This window comes from Vicia villosa, linkage group LG5 (assembly GCF_029867415.1).
Source record: "Vicia villosa cultivar HV-30 ecotype Madison, WI linkage group LG5, Vvil1.0, whole genome shotgun sequence".
Classification (NCBI taxonomy): Eukaryota; Viridiplantae; Streptophyta; class Magnoliopsida; order Fabales; family Fabaceae; genus Vicia; species Vicia villosa.
The window spans coordinates 1,477,910-1,500,721 of record NC_081184.1 but is presented as its reverse complement, the minus strand read 5'-3'; the positions used below and the strand labels follow the sequence as shown (position 1 = coordinate 1,500,721).

General features: G+C 33.2%; 1 protein-coding gene across 4 annotated transcripts; it reads right to left on the bottom strand.

Moving 5' to 3' along the window:
• Positions 1-611: 611 nt before the first annotated feature.
• Positions 612-13,677, bottom strand: LOC131601103 (DNA-directed RNA polymerase I subunit 2). Of its 4 annotated transcripts, none has more exons than XM_058872844.1 (28): positions 13,487-13,677; positions 13,213-13,406; positions 13,017-13,103; positions 12,819-12,932; positions 12,423-12,499; positions 12,115-12,178; positions 11,828-11,898; positions 11,084-11,161; positions 10,915-10,960; positions 10,616-10,796; positions 10,489-10,541; positions 10,055-10,128; positions 9,774-9,891; positions 8,683-8,770; positions 8,277-8,392; positions 7,217-7,344; positions 7,032-7,111; positions 5,529-5,770; positions 5,279-5,443; positions 4,988-5,152; positions 4,831-4,905; positions 4,521-4,624; positions 4,369-4,444; positions 3,068-3,196; positions 2,846-2,986; positions 2,081-2,293; positions 1,385-1,624; positions 612-1,278 (listed from the first exon to the last, which is right to left on the bottom strand). In XM_058872844.1, the coding sequence occupies exons 2-28, from the start codon at positions 13,294-13,296 to the stop codon at positions 850-852; spliced, it is 3,438 nt and encodes a 1,145-aa protein (XP_058728827.1). In that variant the 5' UTR covers positions 13,297-13,406; positions 13,487-13,677; the 3' UTR covers positions 612-849. The 4 variants fall into 4 exon arrangements, with proteins under 4 accessions (XP_058728827.1, XP_058728826.1, XP_058728825.1 ...); XM_058872843.1 differs by having other exon boundaries at positions 13,213-13,403; XM_058872842.1 differs by having other exon boundaries at positions 12,819-12,941; positions 13,021-13,103; positions 13,487-13,676.
• Between the last annotated feature and the right edge of the window lie 9,135 nt (positions 13,678-22,812).

Here is a 22,812-nt window from a genome sequence, read left to right as displayed (position 1 = left end):
AAACTTAAATTTTTTATCTATTTCTTTTTTGGAAATTGATAAATGGGTTTAGTTAAAAATCAACAACTATTATCGGTGGAAATATAACTGCAGTTATCAACTACCGCAAAAATTGTAAGCCATTTATTTATTTTTTCACTCAAGACATAGCAACATAAAGCAAATGAGAAAACTAAACATCATGTGGTGATGAAGTAAACTACTATAGACCCAGTCTACCTTAACTTTTGTTGATATTTTTGTAAAATCAAATGCAAAATCAAACTCTTAATCTAGGCATGAAAAAATCATGCTTTATAAAACTTCTTTGGCTAAAGCTAACAATTGTCACAAAGGCATAAGTTAATCATATATATAGAAGTATTCTCTTGGAATGCGTCTAATTAATTTTTTGTAACCCCGATCATGATTTTATTCAACTCAAATTTTCTAATTATAATATCTTTAACTTGTGTCTTGAGGCACAACTTCTTTTAGTTGCATGAAATGTATTCCCTTAAATACATCAACTTAAATCGTTTAGTACTAAATATATAAAACGTACAAAAAACAAGTCTAGGCCACAGAGAACAAATCTTATACTCTCTTAAAAGGATAAGATGGAGCATTAATGGTGGAAACATATTTCATTAATTTACCAAAATCACCAATCTATCAATCTATCAATATAAATATAGTAAATAAGTTTAAAAAAATGAGGGAAGAGAGCAAAATTTTAAACCCCATGATGTAAGAAAGCATCTTAGATCTATAAGACACTCATTATGTTCATGGGATTCAACAACAATCTTAATACATCTAATCAATCTAATATTTGGTAATCATAGATATCGAGACTATTCTCTATTCTTAAACACTTGTATCAGAGTGGTTAGCGCCATGATTAAGCTTCAGAGTCATTTTAATGTTCATTGCTGCTAACTCTGCTGCTAAATATCTAAATATATAAGGCATGGCGACTGTCTCCATGCCTTTACTGGTTTGACAAGCATGGCAAGTGACCTTACTCGGAGCTCTTCGCGGTGGTAGCCCACCAATCTCCCGCACTGTCGGTTTTTGAGCCTGGATAAATGTTGTCGAGAGCATGCTCCCACAAATGGAACACACGTCAGCAATGTGATAATCGGAACCAGTGTGCAGCCTATCATGAAGAAGATATGCAGCCCCGTGTGCTAGTAGAGAATCGCGTTCCATTTCTCCAAATCGTATCCCTCCACCACGCTTTCGTCCTTTTATTGGCTGTCGGGTGACCTGGTCGACAGTGCCGGTTGATCGAACCTATAACAGACGACATTGCGAATTTAGGATCAAATAATAGAAAATATGGAACATCATTTTGCTGATTGCTAGTTTAATAGGAAGGAAAAACAGTGAATTTGCTCACTTGGTATTTATCTGAAACCATGTGACGGAGCCGTTGATAATAAACAGGCCCAATAAATATTTCACACGTCAGTTCTGTTCCATAGACCCCACTGTACAGAACCTCACATCCATGGTAATTAAATCCCTTCTCTTTTAACATATCACCAAGCTCATCGACAACTGAAGCAGACTTGGATCCAGACTCCACTGAACTACGAAATGGAGTTGCATCTTTAAATTTTCCATGTAAACTTCCTCCCTGCAAAAATAAATTATTATTCATGTTAAGATAATTCCTAACCAAGAAAGTATGGTTAGAAACACACTGACCTAGATATAGCAGCACAACATATTAAATTGATATAATATTCACATACAAAATTCCATAACCAAGGTTAGAAACACACTGACATAGACATAGCTAGGCCTAATTTTGGGTGGTTAATAAATAAGTTGGACATGACTATACACCAACTTAGAGAGGGCACGTAGCAGAATCAGGAAAGATACTCTATGCATCACCCATGGTTCAATAATATTTAATTCTTGATTTTACTTTATTTTATTCAGACAAGAATTGAGCTGTACTTACTTCTGCTTATCATCAGCACTGAATTCAATGGCAACATCTATTATATTTTAGCTATGAACAGTCCTATAGTACAAAATAAAATATGAACATCTTTTCTTCATTACTTTCTACAAGTTGTAGTACCTTAGCCGCAACAGATTCCAAAAGCATAGCAATTGTCATTCTAGAAGGAAATGCATGAGGATTTATAATGAGATCTGGGCGCATTCCTGTATTTCCAGAAAATGGCATGTCAATGTCTGGCCACAACTGAGAGCAAACACCTTTCTGCCCATGTCTACTGCTAAATTTGTCGCCAATAACAGGGTTTCGAGGATATCGAAAACGTATGTTAGCCTGCTCCAAAAATTAAATGCATAAGCTAAAACATAACAGATCAAACTTAATAATAAAAAGTTCAAGAGAACTACAAGCCCAATAAATAAATGAAAAGAAAATACTCTTGATATGCTAGAACTAACGCAAAATGATATTTACGGTAGTCTAAGAATATGTTAAATAGTAAATAAGGACCTCCCGATCTTGTTACTATCCTACGTGTATATATATATATATATATATATATATATATATATATATATATATATATATATATATCTATATATCTATATATATATATATATATATATATATATATATATATATATATATATATATCTATTGCAATACACACGAGTTCCATCATGCTACTCTCTTTTTCTCCACAAAATGGTATATACAAACAATCTAGACCCTAAAAAGGGGCAGCCATACAATCAATAGCGAAATGAAGTAAATTACATCATTAACAAGAAGACCAATCTGTCCTAGACTATTAAGTTAATTAATTTTAATGAGAAAATTCATTAAAATACATGAAGAAAATTATAATGAATGTTTCCAACTCACCTTCCTTATATGCTTCTTATTTTTCGTGTCAACAGCGACATAGTCAATGTAAGCAGGTTCAGTACCCTTTTTTTTGAAGACAAATGTTTTATTTGTTACTTCATTGTAACTACTACAATAGGGCTCATCTGGGTGAATCATCTGAAAGTGATACATTCAGAATTTTTGTAAAAGAAAGTTGGAGTTGTGAGAAAAAATAGAGAAGGGGTGACAATAACAAACCTGACCAACATGTGGAAGTCCATCTGAACCAATCGAGGGACAAGATGTTTTTTCTAGGTTACTTTTTCTGAATACTCTTGAAGATCGTTCTGCCACAGGGCCTTGTCCTGCCAAGTCAATAGTTTCTGTCTGCAAAAACAATTGTAGAAGCAAATTTAAGGTCAGAATTCGTAGCAGAAAATATTTTCTGTATATTCAATAACACCAAATATAAGAAAACTATGCACAGTCAAATTATGTGAAAAAATAAAAGCACGGATGCATACATCATAGGATACATGACTAATCTAGCTGAGTATATCGTCCAAGTTCTTTGTATAAAAAATTAGCTTGATCCAGGACCATTGCACATACATTAATTTTGGAAATAAGGACTTTCATACTCAATATCAACACAGTTTATAGCAGTTACGTTAAGTTCAAGAGGTAAGTATGGGGTCACACAATCCAGCGATTTTTCCTATCAATTGTGTGTTGAATTTAGCTGTGGATCAAGAGGACCTACGATGATTGCGGTATTGCGAGTTTATTCCACAGGGATGTAAGATCACATGATTTGTTGTCTCACAAAGAGGTTTCCTGCTGTGTATTTTTAAAAGCCCAAGTTGGTTTCCTCTCCCCAACTGCAAAATCCTCCCTCATTCTACAAACTACTGATACGACCGTCACCCTCTCTACCAGTGATTTGCGACTAATAGAGAGGGTTAGGGTTGTATCAATAAGAGAAAAAGACAGAAAGAGAGGGAGGTTACAGTCATGAAAGAGAAGAGAGCACACATATTGAGAAGAGAGGGAGTACGCAAATTAGAGGTGTGGCCAAGATGAGTTCCACAACTGAGAGCATTTGCTGACCCATTCAGGTAAGGAACTACTGTTTCTGAACCGGGGTAGCAAAACTGACTAGGTAAATTCACGCGATTAGGATTGCAGAAGCTGGGCAATCTTGCAATGAAGTGTCGTGAAGTGACCTGGCATGGATAGCCCCCTAAAAATCATAGAAGTGTACAGTCCTACAAGTAAATATGTGATCTTGACCACAAATTCAAGACCCGTGGGAATGGAATGATCTTTAAACAATACAAAAGGGGGATAGAAATCTTGGAAAAACAAATAAGAATGAAATTTCAATCAAAACAAAACTAAGTAAACAAATTTGTTTTTTGACAGAGTAAACAAACATCTAAAACTTCAAAGTGACAACAAAATCATGGCTTCTCACAATGAAGTATCGTGACTCATAAAAAAGTGAACTGATTGACATTCAAAAAGAGAAAGCTTAATCAATTTGCCAGGTGTCAAACCTGATATATTTGTCCATGAAACATTCCACGTTCCACAGATGACTTGTTTAGAATCATGGCATCCTCCATATCGTATCTGCATTGTTAACAAAAAGTTGTTGAACATAGCACAAAAACGGATAAAACTACAGCTGCCCAATTATATTAATTACCCTGTATATGCCAGAACTGCAACTATAGCATTTGTGCCTGATGGATATTCATCAATATTGTATTCAGTATATGCACTTGTGCGAACGAGGGGAGACTGAGGAGTCTGAAAATGTCAAAAATATTTACTTTATTACAGTTGATGAGTAGAAAAAGTATATGTTATGCTTGTATCAGATACCACTAATATAACTCCTAAAGAACAACTACTATTGCTCTTTCCCGATTTGGTTTTGAATATTAAAATACCAAACATATTTCGATCTGAAACAGAAGATCTGTGTGATTTCAATCAAACTGAAATGAACAAACCTGAAGATGGTACAACTTTTGATCTGCACGATGTTGAATTGTTTGTGAAGAAAATGCCATCGTTTGCTTTGCCATCTATATAGGAAACAAGCAAAATAAAAATCTGCAACTAAGGTAGATATAGACCACCAACACACAAGTAAAAAGATTATCCAACCTGACACTGATACATATTTCGTGGGCTCTGATTATGATCTGACCAAGGTGTAAGATTAGCAACTACACTTAACATTCCTGTTGGATGGATTTCTTCGTGAGTTGCAGGAAATGGACTTTTTCTTCCACCATCTCCACCGTCAGGACATCGTATCTCCATATAAACCTGAAAAACATCAAAATATCACTTAAAAATGGACAGATCCACAGTTGAAAGTGCTATATTCCATAAAAATGCCTTTACAAGATTCTTTCCATTCAATTATAGGATGCACAAAAAATCAATGTTGACCTGTTCAAATGGACCAATAAGTTCAATATTTTCATTTCCATTGGAAGGAATTGATATATTTCTCACTGGGCGAACAAATCTTGCGGGGGATGTGAAGAGGTAGAGACCAGGATATGCTCCACCCATGCTCAAAGGAACATATCCCACTTCCAGATCATTTGGAATCTGCATCATGTGGCATGATAGTTATCTCAACGTCAAGGAACAACTGTATTATAAGGGAACAAAAGAAATTTTGACATGAACAAACCACTGCAGCAGATGACACTTTCAGTTTACGAATGTGAGCAACAACTTTCTCAACCTCAGCGGAAGGGATAAAACCAACAATACAACCATCTAGAAGAACAGTAAGAACTTCAGGTGGGCCAGGTAGAAATATCTTTGGCAATGCTTGTGTCATTCCAATGTCAATTAAAATGTTGAGGATAGACAATTTAATTTTAAAATAATCTTTTATATTTCCTTTAGAATCATAGAATGATGTAATCCCTGAAAAAATAGAGGGAGAAGAAAAAATGAAGTAAGCTTAACAATTAACGAATGAATGACATTTCAAAAGAACAATGAACATTGATGCTAGTTAATAAAAGTAACTTAACATCGTAACATGGAATTTGGGATGTAATATTTTATGTTTTTACCATACAAGGATAATTTAAGATTATCATGTGCAACTGTGTTTCATTTTTAATATTCCTAAAACATGCTATTTTAGACAGAAGAACATGTCATGATTGTTTATATATCAGTTTTCCCAGCCCACCTTCATTGTTGGAGTGACAGAAAACAAGATTACATCAAATTCCATCGTTTAGATTAGAGAACAATACAATGATCCCACAAAAAATGTCCTAATTTATGCAGTAGTTGGTGATTTACTATAGCTTAAGCTTGTTTCAGAAAAGCAGTGAAGCACTTTACAGCCTACTTATAGTTTTTTCACACATATTAAGGAAAGTTGCGTATAAGTGAAAGTGTAACAATTTAATAAATTTATCCTTGATTAACTAAGTGATGCACATGATATTAATTTGAGGGTAGAATTGAAATACAGTTTAATATTACATTAGAAACATAAAAATGGACAGTAAAAATGAGGAAAATTGGAATAAATATGAGGTAGCTAAGGATGAGGCTAAAAAGGAAGAAAGCAAATAGCAGAGGTTAAAATGAAAAACCCAGATCACAGAAAATCTTTAGTGGTATGTTGGGAAGATCAACCTTGCAACAATTAAATATACCAGTCATGGTTTTAAAATTTTGAAAAAGGCCAGTGATCAAAGTACCTAGTTTTGTGGAAGGCTTTAGAGAAGAAAAGTCATTAGATTGTTATTGTTAAAATAAAACAATAACTATGCACCAAGGCACGCGTTGGCCTTACAAGTTTTTATCTTAATTCTGGACATGCCACAAATAAACAAGAAATGGATACATATCGTAGTCCTCAAAATAATTTTTCATCAATTTAATCTTGGGATATATAATTATCACGAAAATTTTCAATATGGAGGACTAAAGTATGCACACAAAGGACTAACTTGGTGGATAGCTTTGATAAGGACTATTAGCGACATTTCGAATTATTAATATTTTAGGGACTAATTTAGCAACAGAAAACATAACAGAACTAATATGACGACAAACTTATCTTTGAAGGTTCAATTTGGGGATTACCCATTTTTCAATAAATTTATAGAGTGGGAGAAAAATGAAATAAATAAAAAAGGGTTTAAAAATAATGACAACTTACTACAAGTGCGAGTCATATGATTCAGCAATCCACAGGGCCCCCCATCAGGTGTGTGTACAGGGCAAAGAAAACCCCAAGATCTTTTCATTAAAAAAGAAAAACCCTTAGATAATAAACTGTAAGATACGTACGTATATACTATGACATGATTATGTCATCAGCTGATTAAGTAATTAGTTACTAACTCGGGTAATAGCTTCCGCACAGTTGTAGTACGAAGTCCGGCAAACAAGGCTCCTCGATGGACAGCACGAAAATGTGAGAGAAATCGCAAATAGTTTAACCGTTCAGCCTGGAGTGTATAGCCTGACACCTGAATAAGTAGTTTGTGAATAATTAATTTACAAAGGCAACAATTAAAAAATTACAAAGATTCAAAGTAATTAGCCAACAACTATGCATAATTAACATTGAATTTAAGTAAGAGTTTGCTCTATCAATTTTAGGCTAAAATGCAAGAAACTCCAATCAACTACAAACAAAGTTCAGAATATCTCCTTGCTATAATAAAGCCCAACCACTCAATTCCTTCAACTTTTCAAACTGTGCATATACATAATTGAGTAAGCAAGATAAATTGAAGTATTTTTCTTTTGAAGTTTAAAATTAGATTAAAACTTAACTCTGTTTATAGAAAACTGACTGTAATCAGCTGAAATAATTGTGCAACTTATGTGTTGATAATTGGTCTTCCATTTCAAGCGCATAAAAAAGATTTACTTGGAAGGACGCTCATTGCATACAATTGAAGGTTTGAATTATATAATACATTCTTGGGAAAAGGTATTTGGACACTCTGGTGGATAATCCATATCGTTTTAGAAGATTTGCTTAAGAATCCAATCGCTACGCATTTTTATATGGTTTTTCGGAGGTAGATTCATTTCTCGACAATATTGTCTTATTTGGGAGACATTTACTATCAGAGGTATTTTTTTATTTAATGGCAGCAGATCAGTTTTGAATGGAGTTTTGATTTGCTATACTTCCTAAAGATAACATTAGGATTCACACTTTGAAAATTTTTTGATTAATTGAAAACATTTATCATGGTTGCTGTTGGAAGATTACTAATGATGATAGTTAAATCTAAGAAGATGAAAAACATAAGAATATCTAATTACATGCAATTACGTTAGTGTAACTGTACAATTATTAGTATTGTATACTTAAGAAACAGAGACAATTGGCCCCCAAGAAATACAAGAGAAAAAAGATTTGACTAAGCAATGCGCATGTCCATACCTGAGGCAGATCCAGAGATGATTGTGTTGCCAATCTTCCGGATGTCAACATACTTTCAATGGCTTTGCCGACTGCACTTGCATGATTTTTTGCCAAAACTCTCTTAACTTGTATAACTGCAATACCAAAGAAGGAAAAGGTTACAGATAGCAATAAATAATAATAGGAAAGATTAGATACAAATAATATTCTAAAATTATCCCAATTGATACTACTAATAAAAGCAATAGATACTAATAATAAAACAATATCTGAACAGTTATCATGATGCATGGTCACAAAATTATTCAAGAGTTTATACAAAAAGCATTAACAAAAGTTAAACAAAGCAAAACTATAAGCATGTAGAATTAAATGAGAATGCAAGGAAATAAATTGTTTAATGATCCAATAAACATTTACATACAGTCCTCGAAATTGAATTTCTCTCCTTTTTTATCAATCTCGTCCAGAAGCATCGTTTTTCCCTTCTCCAGCCACTCTTCTAGTTTTGCCTGGGATCCACATCAATAGATGCAAGAAATCAGCAAAATATACAAGACTCAAGTTTTAAAACCTGTGTATTGTTTGTTAGAAACGAAACTGTAAAAGTTTACACAATACAGCTCTTTAAGCAGAACAAAAACCTTGTACAAAGACAGGGAGAACAGAGTATTCCATTTTGTACTCATAACTAACACCAAGAGAATGAGGTAAACATGAGATGGTAGAATGAGGTAAACAGAGTATTCCATTTTGTACCACAATGCAGCTGTTATTCAAAACCACAATGCAGAGGTGTTTGGTGTGGCAATAGCAACTAGGGGCTGCTGCGTTAACTCATCCGTATGAGACTAGCTTAACTCATCCTTACAAAACTGACATATAAAGTGATGGATGTCACTCTTTTTATACACTCTAATAAAACCTTATTTTTAATTTAGTGCGACTTGAACTTTTTTCTCAATATGCTAGAACAGTTGTAGCCGCTATTGACCACAGAGAACTAGCCATTATGACTAACTACACTTTGGCCCATCAACATTAAAAAAGGTGTGGTTAACAATTGGTAGAGTTAAGAAATGTAGGAGAAACTGTAGCTAACATCAAACAAGGATGCCAAATATAATAATTATGTGAAACTTAGATGTTTACTCTCTACAAACTCGTATGAGCAAAAAATAACCAACTGTGCACAACTACTATTTTTCTTCATTCAAGTTTATATGAAAATAATCTATCTTATGTTAGCTTTGGGAAGAACTAGAAGGCTTAGTTCATGAAATAACTCGAGGCGAAACTAGAGTTCATACCAAATATCTAAAGGGAGCAAAGAAGTTTAGGCGTATGCCTTCAGTAGAGAGAATCAAGGCACTACACAATGTAAGTAATCATATGTCTAACAGACTGATATTGAACTACAATTGAAATTAAATTGATTCACAAATGTAAACGACATGTTCTAACTACTATTGATAATAATACAAATTATTTTGATAACAATTAAAATTTGTATACCTTAAGATAAAGTGAAATCAAATGGCCTGGGAGTAAAACCTCCTGATTTTGCAAGCTATCAGGGTTATCTGGCACCGATGTCTGATCTATAAGTGAAAAAAGTTTCTGCAACATGAAGCTGAAGGGGAGATGAAAGGAGAGGCCAAAATCAAATACTAGACAGTGGGATAACAATACATACAAGATATATCCTCTACCAAAATTCAATTGCTGCTCATAAGAAACAACAGTGTGAAAAATTAATCAAATCATAACACAGAATAGAAAATCAATCGACTTACATGAGCAGATTGAACTTGTCAAAATTGTCATCCAGATGCACAAGTATGAAGTCCTTCAGAACAGCATTAGCAACCTAGAAAACAAAAGAACTCAAGCACTAATCATAATTCAGAAATAAAGAGGACAAACAAAACCTTTCCTCCCATCTATTTAATGAAAGGATAAATTACAACTTCGTTCTGAAAAGGTTGCAGGTTTATAGGATGATATGAAGTTTTAAATTACCATGCTATTGGTTGAGAGTTCAAAAAAATCAAACTCTTGCCATTAGGAGGCTTATTCACACCCAACAGTAATAAAGTGAAAGCATATATTAATCTCTCAGCAAAAGTTAGAGATTAATTTTGAGAGGAAAGGGTTGTGAAACTTAATTTCACATCAGAGATGAGTGTAATATACCCCATATATGACATGATAAAAAAAAAAGACTTACAGTATAATGGCTTTCATTTCTGAGTTCGGGGAAAATAGGTTGGAAATGCTCTCCTGAAATTCAAACAAGAATTAGTACAAAAACATGTGAATTATTCAAGAAAACAAAGGAACTTGAAATTAAGTACCAAGATATTGTAGACATTGAAGACGAGTGAAAAGAGACAAATCACGAACTTCATCTAGGATAATTTTTGCCCTTTCACCAACAAGCTGGGTTCCAACAGCACCCTTTCCCTTTTCATACTTTTTATTATAACAGCTTGTCAAATTTACATAAATTTCTCGGTCAGTGGTGTCAATGAGGGCCTGTTACAAATGGTCAATAGCACCGTGAGTAAATCTTTATACAACCAAAGTTCAAAACCAAAAAAGTGGAAAATAAAGAGGTTGTTTAGGGTTGTTTAGTAGAGTTAGTAATAATAACCTTCAAAAGAATACCCACTGGAAGCATGTATTCTCTTCCTTGTATCCTGCAAAATGATGTTATGATGAAATGTCCGCTGAAGCCTAAAATCATATCCACTTTTTATGGGGTAAGAATGGGGGCGTAGAAGATTATTTGTGTTGGGGTCTTTAACAGAAACTATACTTACCAGAAACCAAGCCTTGCACTCCCATTACGAAGGTAATATAATTTAACTGTTAACGAGGTTTGATCAGCTCTTACACACCTGAAAATTTGAAGTACAAAATCTTTCAAAAATAAAAACATGAAGGATTCAAAATTGAGTAATGAAACATCATAATAATCAATATGCATAACATGTTGGACACAGCATAGACTAATTTCTATAGGACATGATAAACAAAATAGTTGAGTTTCTATGCATATATAAAATTTAAATCTGAATAGAATATCTGACTGGACAACCATTCATCATCAAGTACAAGTACAACTATTTCTTATAAGTGGAAAGAAATATCTTGCTAAGCACTCTTTGGTTAATGGTACAATAGGTTTAAAGTTATAATTACCATATTCTTATAAATGGAAAGTAAGCAAGAGGGGAACATTGTAGGGGGAAAAAGACAACCAAATAAAATGAAATTAACCACGGGCAATCATCTAAGTTTTACAAATGAAGAAAATCTAACTTTTGGCTCACGAGCTGTATGTATGGATACAGGACTATTATACAAAAATAACAATGAAAAAGAATGAAATATTCCAAAAAGGAGCACATGTCTAAACATCCAGTTGCAAAACATCTTAAACCTTATATATCTAAACATCCAGTTGCAAGACATCTTAAACCTTAAATGTATAAACATCCAAGTGACTATTATTCATTATACGGCAATTCAAAATAGTACTACCAACAGCAGATAGAACAAACCTTATTACAACTGCTTTATCAGTATATCCTTCCCGCTTTTCACTAAATGAACTTCGTACCGTGCTCATCGGCTACAACATTAAAGAAATCAGAAAAAAAATTGATGAGCAATGACAAGAGTTTTAAATCCATTAATAGCCTTAAAACTTGCTTTTGGCTCAAGTAGTCAAGTTGTATGTTCCTGAACTAGTATTGCAAATTTCAACTCAAGCAGAAACTAAACGAGGCATACAACTGCTTTGGTTCACTACAGCAAAGTACATTTATGAGACCAAAAGATTCCTTACATAATTTCGTTTTGGCAAAATTATAGGTCGAATATATCTCTCAAGGCCATTCACGATGAAGTAACTGGAAAGAAACAATGTGTGATAAAGACACAGTCAGTCAACAAGTCAATTACAAAAACAAAATAATTAGGAAGGAAATAAAGTAAGAAAAAAACAGAACAAGGAAATTGAATAATGCTGATGCTAATAAAACGAAACAATTTTTCATATACTTTTCCAATAGAACTGTTATGTTGATTCAGCATTGATTCACAGAAGGTAATCTATCTATAGTATTATCTAATCCAACATAGACAATAACATACCCGCCCATTTCGGATGCCTCTTCCTTCAAGGACACAAGTTTCCGGGGAGAAGCACCTCTCAAGTTGCATCGCTTAGACTGCATTAGAACAAAAGTATTCATATTTATATATTAATACCTAATTTATTGTCACCTTTACTAAGGTTACCACTTCCCAACACTTTCATAACGGTTGAAAACACGTGGAATATGAAAAATTAGAAAAATAAATCAATTAATTTAAGTATAAATTTGGAATAGGGACATTAAATATAAATATAGTAAAATTTTGCTTTATATTTGAGTCCATTGGGAAAAAAATTGTTGTTTATGAGAGTAACTTTCCAATATTCACTACTAATTTGACTATAGATGTAACTGCATTCTCATAAGCCAAGAAAATTTGAAAGTAACAAACCTTTAGCATTATGGGAAACTGGCCAAACATAAAACTGTCTCGTACAATAGCATGACTGCCCTCATATTGAAGACAGACAGTTGCCGTTAACCGCCCTGAATATGTGAGTTTTGCCTGTCTGCACTGCTCGGTAAAAAAATCAACAACACAATCAAACACTAAATCAACACAATAACTAAAGCATTAAAAATTAGAAACTTGCCTCAAACGGATACAACGCCTGCCGTGATGAACTCGACATTCCAGGCTTCTGAGGCGGATGAAGAACCGGATTTTCAAACGTAAGTAAGATCCAAGTTAAGAACAAACAATATGAAATCCACTTGGAATGGAAATAACTAACAAAAGAGGATAAAAATGAAATTGAATTAGTGTTGATTTGATAAAAGGATATTGATAAGCTTTTTTGATGTTGAAGGATGAGTGACCGAGAAAGCTTTGAGACTGATGCTTCTGAAAATGGTTTGTAAGCCAGCATCAATCAAATGGTCAAAGGACTCTATGTGAGGGTTGAAAAGCTCTCGCAGTTCGTCCAAGTTCAAGTCGTCGGGTGAACCCGGTTTTGGAGTCGCCATCTTCGAAACACTGCTACAGAATCAAGTAAATAAGACACAAATAAGACTGCTACAAAATCAATCAAACAAGTAAATAGTAGAGAATGGTGATACCTATCAAGAGAGTGAGAGTTTCGTTCAGGACGCGAGGTATTGTTGAAATCGGCGGCGGTGCGGGGGAGACGGTGATTCTGTGGGAGGTGACTGCGGCGTTAGGGCTTATGAATTGTATTTTTTTTTGTTGGCAGCGTTTGGCACAGTTGATGGTGATTCTGTTAGGGTTTATGAATTACTAGTAGGATATACCAAATAGATTTCCTATTTAATTTTAAATTGAGAAGTATTACATGGAAAATTAAAAATATACAAATTTTAATGTGTAAAAGGAAAGACAATGATTTAAATAAATTAAAAAAGTGTCAAAAACAATTGATTTCCCACATATAAAATGGATGAAAGACCAAATTGATTTAAATATTTTCTTTCGTGTATAAATATTTTTAATAAACAATATAATTATTTAAAATGTCATAAAATGCAAATCAGAAAAAATTGTTATAAAAAAAACAAGGGTTAATACCTATTTTGCCCCCTGCCATATATGGCGCATTTGAAAAACCCCCTGCAAAAAAAAAAGTTGCAGGAATTCCCTTAACATTTTAAAATAATTCTTCTTAAAACCTTTTCCATGCCACATCACAAAAAATGTTGATCTGTCACGTTTTTTTCATTTTTTTTCAGAACTTAAATGCCACATGTGTATTGGATAGTGTAGAAAGACATTAATGCCCTTCAGTGTTAACACATTATTTTGCCCATTTTAAACCCTAACTAAAACTGGTTCTTCATCTTCACAGTCTATGCTCTCTCGTTCATCATCCTGGGAAGTTGTTGTTGCTGCTAGGGTTGCATTCATCCACATTGTCAAAAGGTAAGTTAAATCTTCTTCTCCATTGAACTTATTTTAATGACTGGTCACGAATAGTAACGTTTAGGTACCTGGGTGTTTGCAGAAATGGGGTTTTTTTCAGTTATCTTTCACCATGGAGGAAACTTTGTGCAAGACAATCACGTGTTTTACAGGGGAGGGAGTGAAACCATTGTAGAAGGACAAGACTCTGACAAGTGGAGTTTTTTTGAAGCTGTTAGCTTGGTGAAAGACTGGGGTTACGATTCTTTCAGGCTATGGAGGAAGATTTCAACTGTGGACAAAAGTTTTACCCACTTGATTGATGATGCTCAAGCTGGAGAAATTGCTAATCACAGTTTGTCCTTTAATGTTGATGGACACATATGGGTAGAACATGGGGTTGAAGACATGATGTCCAAAGTGTTGACTCCGGATTTTGAGAGTTTTAGTGACTCTAATGATGATGATAGTGCAGATGAAGATTATGAAGGAGGGACAGCATTTGATGACAGTGAAGAAGAAAGGGTATGTGAAGGAGAAGAGGAAGACTTTGAAGAAGTGGAAGTAGAAATACCATAGAGTGGTAACAAGGTTGAGGTAAATGGAAAGACTATGAGATATAAGATTAAGGCATCGAAGGACACCAGGAAAATGAAATCTGTGAAGGGGACCAAAGTGAATCTTCTTGTTCCTAAAAGTGTTTTGGGTTCTAGTTCTAAGAGGAATGCTACCAGTTTTAAAAGTGGAGAGATGGTATATGATAGTGAAGACCTGGATAGCTCTGATCCTGATGATAGTGACAAGGATGACAAACAACCAAAGCCAAAGTATGAGAAGTTCAGAAGTGAGTTGGTCAACAAGGACTTTCAATTCAAATTAGGTATGGAATTCAAATCTCTTTCTGAATTTAAAGATGCAATTAGAGACTGGTCAATTTTAAATGGGAGAGAGATAACTTTTGTAAAAAATGAGAGCTATAGGGTTAGGGTGGAGTGCAAGGGTAAATGTGAGTTTTTAGCATTATGTAGTAAAGTGGGGGACAGACACACTTACCAAATAAAAACTTGGGTGGGGACACACACATGTGCTAGGGTATTAAATAACAAAACTACCAATTCCAAGTGGGTCTCTAAGCTAGTTGTTGAGAAAAGAAAATCACAAGGTAAAGTTAAAGTTTCAGAAATTATGACAGAGCTTAGGCAAAAATACTCAGTTGGCATAACCAAAGGGAAGGCTTGGAGGGCTAGATCCATGGCTGAGCAGATTATTGAAGGAGATGCAAGGGAACAATTTAACAAGTTATGGAGTTATGCAGCTGAGCTGAAGAAACATTCAGCTGGAAATACTGTAAAGATTGATACTGAGAGGCCAGTTCCAACCCTACCTCCTAGATTTGGTAGATTTTATTTCTGCTTTGATGGTTGCAAGAAAGGGTTCACAAAGGCATGTAGACCATTCATTGGAGTGGATGGGTGTCACCTTAAGACACAGTATGAGGGGCAGTTATTAGTGGCTGTGGCAAGGGATCCAAATGACCAATACTATCCTTTGGCATTTGGTGTAGTAGAGACTGAAACAAAGGAAAGTTGGAAATGGTTTATGCAGCTACTTATGGAAGACATTGGGATTGAAAGAAAGTATGTCTTCATATCAGACCAACAAAAGGTAATCTTGATTTATGTTACTTTTTTTTCAGATCTGTGGTTTGTATGTAAGTAATTATGTATTTCTATGTGTTTCAGGGTCTTGTAAGTGTATTTGAGGAGATGTTTGAGCAAATTGAACATAGAATTTGTCTAAGGCATTTATATGCAAATTTCAAGAAGAAGTTTGGTGGTGGAGCTGCTATCAGGGACCTACTCATGGGAGCTGCCAAAGCTACATACATTCAGGCATGGGAGAAAAAGATGAATGAACTCAAGGCATTGGATAAGAAGGCATGGGAATGGTTGATGGGAGTACCTACAAAGTTATGGTGTAAGCATTCCTTTAGCTTTTACCCTAAGTGTGATGTGTTGATGAATAACTTAAGTGAATCATTTAATAGTACAATTTTACAAGCTAGGGATAAACCAATTCTTACAATGGTAGAATGGATTAGGAACTATTTAATGGGTAGGATTGCCAATAGCCTAGTTAAGCTTGACAAGTGGAAACATAATGTTATGCCTAATCCTAGGAAAAGATTAGATAAGGAAACTTTGATGAGTGGAGAATGGCTGCCAACATGGAGCATGGGTGATTTATGGCAGGTGCACCATCCATATAATGGGCTACAATTTGTTGTTAATCTTGGGGAAAAAAGTTGTACATGTGGATTTTGGGACCTTGTGGGCATCCCTTGCAGACGTGCAGTGTCTGCAATTCAATATCAGAATTTGAATCCTGAAACATATGTTGATGCTTGTTACATGAGAGAGGCTTACAAATGTTGCTATGAAAACAATGTCAGCCCAATTAATGGTATGGACATGTGGCCGGATGTGGATGTTGAGAACATGGAACCACCTCAGTATAAGAAGGGTCCTGGCAGACCTAAGAAGTTAAGGATTAGAGAGCAAGATGAAAATGGATCAAGGATGAGGAGAATTGGTGTGAGTTATAGATGCACCAAGTGTGACAAATTTGGACATAACTCAAGGAAGTGTAAGAGCACTGAACAAGATCCCAATGCCTTGAAGAGAAAGGTAACATCACTGAACAATAATTGTTGATCTTATATATGTTTATGTCTTGTATTTCATGCCTCTATTGTTATGTATGTTTGTGACTTATGCAGAGAAAGACACCAAGGAGCAAAGCTTCTACATCTGCTGCACAAGCTGGAGTTGAACCTGAATGTGACCCTGAATTAGACCCTGAATTAGAGACAATGCTTGATGACATGATGCAGGCTTTTGAAGAACAACAATCACAAGTTATGAATCCAACCCCTGCATCACCTGTTCAAGTTGCAGCAGTGAATCCAACCCCTGCATCACTTGTTCAAGCTGCAGAAGTGAATCCAACCCCTGCATCACCTGTTCAAACTGCAACAGTTAATCCAGTCCATGCATCACATGTTCAAACTGAAACAACAACCATAGCAGCTGATCAGCCTGAGTCTAATGCATCTGTTGCAAAAAAAACCAAGAAAAAGGGACCTGTTGGCAAGCCTAAGAGGAAGAGGGTTAGTGAAAGGATTAAGATTTTGGCAAATTCAAGGAAAATTAGTGGGCCTGGCTCAACTTCAGATGCACCATTGGTGATTGATGATTCTTCAGATAAATGGAAGGACATTGCAAGAAGATTTACTCAGTAGTTTATTTGTCTACTATTTTGTAACTTTAAGGACCTCTGATTATGCAACTTTATCTAGCATTTTGTAAGCACATAATGTGCCTTTTTGTAACTTTATTTGTAATGTGATTCCAAAACAAGTTATGTTTGATGGGAGTTTTAAGTACAATGTGTTTGCTTCCAAAACATTCAAGTAATGTTTTACAAACAATTTTATTCAACAAATTATCAACTCTATGTTTGCTTTCAAACAAGAACTTCATTAATTCAACATTTAAGTAATGTTTTACAAACAATTTTATTCAACAAATTATCAACACTGTGTTTGCTTTCAAACAAGATCTTCATTAATTCAACATGATACATTACAATAGGACACTCTGTTTGCTTTCAAACAAGAACAAGAACTTCATTACTTCAATAATCTACATTACAATTGGACTATAAATACATCTAACTTTGCACCATGTGTGTTACATGAATCATGAAGAAAAAACACATAGCAACAAGTACAGCAATAAGAAACTTCAGTTTCTTCCTTAAATCATCAAGCTGTTTCTTCAAATCTTCCATCTTCTTTGTTAAATCTTTCTCCATTTTCCTCATCACATAAACAACTTCTCTGTCCATGACATTTGCTTCTCTTTCGCCACAAAGCTCATCATCCCAATGAAACAGGTTACAATCATCTTCCCTCCCCCAAAACTTACACTTCCAATACTTTCTTCCAGGATTTGCAGCAGATTTTGAAACAAACATCTTCATGGACATGTTATGGTCACATTTAGGAGTAACCTTGCTGTTTGAAGAATTGCACGAATAAGAACAAACTGGGTAACTCATTCTTGCGGATTGGATGAAGAATTAGATGAAGAAGAAGTATTACAAGAACAAGCCGCGCGGGTGAAGATGAATTAAAAAAACGGGACTAGAACTATTGAATGAAAAAGAACGATGGAGAAGATGTAGAATGTAACATAGATTTAGGGTTTCCAAGGAAGAAGACATTTATGTGTTAACACTGAAGGGCATTAATGTCTTTCTACACTATCCAATACACATGTGGCATTTAAGTTCTGAAAAAAAAAATGAAAAAAACGTGACAGATCAGCATTTTTTGTGATGTGGCATGGAAAAGGTTTTAAGAAGAGTTATTTTAAAATGTTGAGGGAATTCCTGCAACTTTTTTTTTTTGCAGGGGGTTTTTCAAATGCGCCCTATATGGCAGGGGGCAAAATAGGTATTAACCCAAAAAACAATATTGTCTTTAATAGAAAGACATTTTTTAAAATAAAAATAAAAAGGGTTAGGGGTGTAATCGGATCGGTTTGGACCGATTTTTGGTTGAAAAAAGGTCCGAACCAATGATATTTTCATCGATTTGGTTTGGTTTGATTTTCAACATTTTTCAAAAATGGAACCGAACCAAACTAATCGGTTTGGTTTGGTTTCGTCGATCGGTTTACAATGTTTATTTTTTAAAATATTATATTCATCCGTATATTCTCCATTATCGTGTTTTTTGGTGTATTTTATACTATTATTTTTTAAAACATTATATTCATCTGTATATTCTCCATTATCGTATTTTTTGGTGTATTTTATACTATTATTTTTTAAAATAATATGTTTCATGCTATATTTGTTCAAACAAATTACAAGTTGCTCTTATTCCATACGAAATAGTGACATGATTTCCATTGCATCATGAAATAAGTTTCCTATCAAATATAAAAGTTAACACTTAGTATCAGAAAGTTGAAAAGGGATTTCAAAGCTTAACATATAGAATATAATAAAACGCACATTCATTAACATGTTTCACACCTCAAACACACATCAAAACTATTTTGTAACAAGATCTAAATGAGTTTTGATGAAGAAAAAGAAGGGGAAAAAAGGTACAAAAATATATGAAAATTAACAAAGAGAACTTGAACACGAAGAAGACGACCATAACATATCATAATGACGGTAGTGAAAGGAACAATAGTTGTGGGCAGCAAGAGCAGCAGTTCTGTGAAAGCGTAACTTTTGTGACTTATGGTTTCTCCTGTCTATGCTTTAGAGTTTGATTCTAGATGCGTGTTTTGCTTAAAGGAAGGAAGTGTAAACAAAGATGGATAATGGTTGGACCGATAAAAAATTTGAGTTTAATGATGGATAGAATAAAATATTTAGAGCGTCATTATTTCCATTGGTTCGGTTCATCGGATTGGCGGTTCCTAAAAACTAAATCCGAGAAGCGAACCAAACTACATCGGTTTTTATTGGTTTGGTTCGGTTTTTGAACCAAACCAATAATAATCGGTTTGGTTTGGTTTGGATTCTAGGTTTAATTGGATTTTTTTTATCCGCTTACACCCCTAAAAAGGGTTTATCAAAATTGTTTTACATCAATAATATATATTTTAACATAAATAATTTAAACAAAACATTTTTATCGTGTTTGGATTAATACGTTATTTTTACTTTTATTTTGTTTAATTGTATAAAAAATATAATAATTCGTGCAAACGCACGAATTTTGATATGATTACCCGTGCGTTGATACGGTACTAATGTGTTACACGTGCATTCACACAGATTTTTGAATTGGTTACCCGTGCGTTCACATGTACTGCTGTGTTATTTGTGCGTTCATACATGTTTTAGCTTGATTACCTATGCGCTCACACGGTACTGGTGTGTTATTCGCCAGGGCCGGTCCCGACATTCTAGAGGCCCTGGGCAAATATTAAGATTTATATATTTTAATTTGTTATTATAAAATAAATTTTAATAATATATATTTTCATAAAATAAAATAAACTAAATATAAATAATAATTGATTATATTTTATCATATAAATTTAATAATAAATGAATTTATTATATAATAAATTTTTTAAATATGATTTATATTTGTTATTCAAAATATATTTATTATATTTTATCATATAAATTTAATAATAAATGAATTTATTATATAATAAAAATTTTAAATATAATTTATATTTGTTATTCAAAATTTATATTTAAAAAATTGAAAAAGTTTCATGGAATGCATATAAATTTTTGTAGTTATATTAATACAACTTTTTTTTTTGAAGTTCACGTGGAAGGGAACAATTAAACGGTAAAAAGTAGCCCTGCAATGATTCGAATTGGAGATCTTCGGGCTGCAAAAGTAGGTCAAATATCGCTAGATCAACGCTGTTAGTTATGATAATAGCAGCGAAAAATATATCTAATACTTAATATTTATTTTAATCTTTTACCTATCACCCGATTTGAGGCCCCCGATTTTTTGAGTCCCTGGTTGTCCTGGCCCAAGGCCGGCTCTGTTATTCGTGCCTGGGTACAGGTCTGATACGCACGTTTTTGTTTTCTAAATATAATAAAATAATAAGAAAAATAAAATAGAAAAAGACATATTGTGTAACTAAAATAGTTTATAATTTTTAAATGAGAAAATAAATGAGACAATTGTTTTAAAAAGAAAGACATATTTTTAAAATAAAAACAATCTTGTTTTATCAAAATTATTTAAAATATATTTATTTATTTTTTATTTAATTGTAAAAAGAATGTAATAACATGTGAGTTTGCATCGATTTTAGTTTAAATACCCGCGGGTTCGTACGGATACTGATATGTTACTGGTGTGTTCATTCAATTATTATTTGTGTTGAAGTTCATGTAATTTATTTAAATTATAAAGTATTTAAATATTGTTTTGACTTATCATAAAATAATTATGAATTTTTTATACTAACATATAATTTGAATGTCATTTAATTCATGAATTACTTATGGTTTTTGTCTGGTATCTTTTTCCTTATAAATGTTTGTCTCGTTTATTTATTTTTAGTTATATAAATACTTAAAAAATAACAATTTTTCTCAATGTTACGTTTAAGTGGATTTATTTTTCAGAGACTATTTAATATAATAAATTAAAAAATACTTTATTAAATTAAATGAAAATGATATTTTTATTTTATGTTTGTCTAAATGTATTAATATTTACAAAAAAATAGATTAAATAGATGTTAAGCTTTTAAAGAAAAATAATAAGACTTTTTTTAATCACAAAATAATTTTTTAAGATAGAAAATGATGGGATATATCTGAAACTGTTTTGAAAATATTTTTTTATTTTTCAAAAAAGTAAATAAGAGATATTCAAAAATATATTTATTGTTTTAAGCAAAAAATTGAATCCATTTCTAATAAACTTTTTATTAAAAAATTAAATTCATAATTTTTTAAATTATTTAATGATTTATCACATTGTTCACCATTATTTACTCTTAACCGCATACTTAAAGTATTGATTGATTTTTTATGATCCATAAATTTTATTTTTTACTATGATTATTTTATTATCTAAATTAATCCATTTTAGTTTAAAGAAGAGATATTTCTCTTGTGCTATTAATGTGTCAGATGAATTTTTGTTTGAAAATAATAAATTTTTGCATTGCTTTTATAAATTAAACTATTTATTATTATTTTAAATATTGAAGTATTTTAGGGTGCGTTTGATATTCCAGGCTTCTGAGGCGGATGAAGAACCGAATTTTCAAACGTAAGTAAGATCCAAGTTAAGAACAAACAATATCAAATCCACTTGGAAAAAACTAACAAAAGAGGATAAAAATGCAAATGAGTTAGTGTTGATTTGATAAAAAGGATACTTATAAGCTTTTTCGATGTTGAAGGATGAGTGACCGAGAAAGCTTTGAGGTTGATGCTTCTGAAAATGGTTTGTATGCCAGCATCAATCAAATGGTCAAAGGACTCTATGTGAGGGTTGAAAAGCTCTCGCAGTTCATCCAAGTTCAAGTCGTCGGGTGAACCCGGTTTTGAAGTCGTCATCTTCGAAACACTGGTACAAAATCAAGTAAATAAGAGACAGATAAGACTGCTATAAAATCGAGTAAATAGTAGAGAATGGTGATACCTATCAAAAGAGTGAGAGTTTCGTTCAGAACGCGAGGTATGAAGAAAACAGAAGAATTGTTGAAATCGGCGGCGGCGTGAAGGAATACGGTGATTCTGTGGGAGGTGACTGCGGCGTTAGGGTTTATGAATTTTTTTTGTTAAGGTTTATGAATTATCACGTCAAGTAAAAAGGGCCACAGTTGAGTAGTCGTTGAGTAGTATTTAGTTCATTATTTTTTATTTTGAAGGTTTTAGTATGTACTGATATATAAATATTGTTTTGATCAAAAAGAAAAATAATATATAAATATTGTTTTGTAAG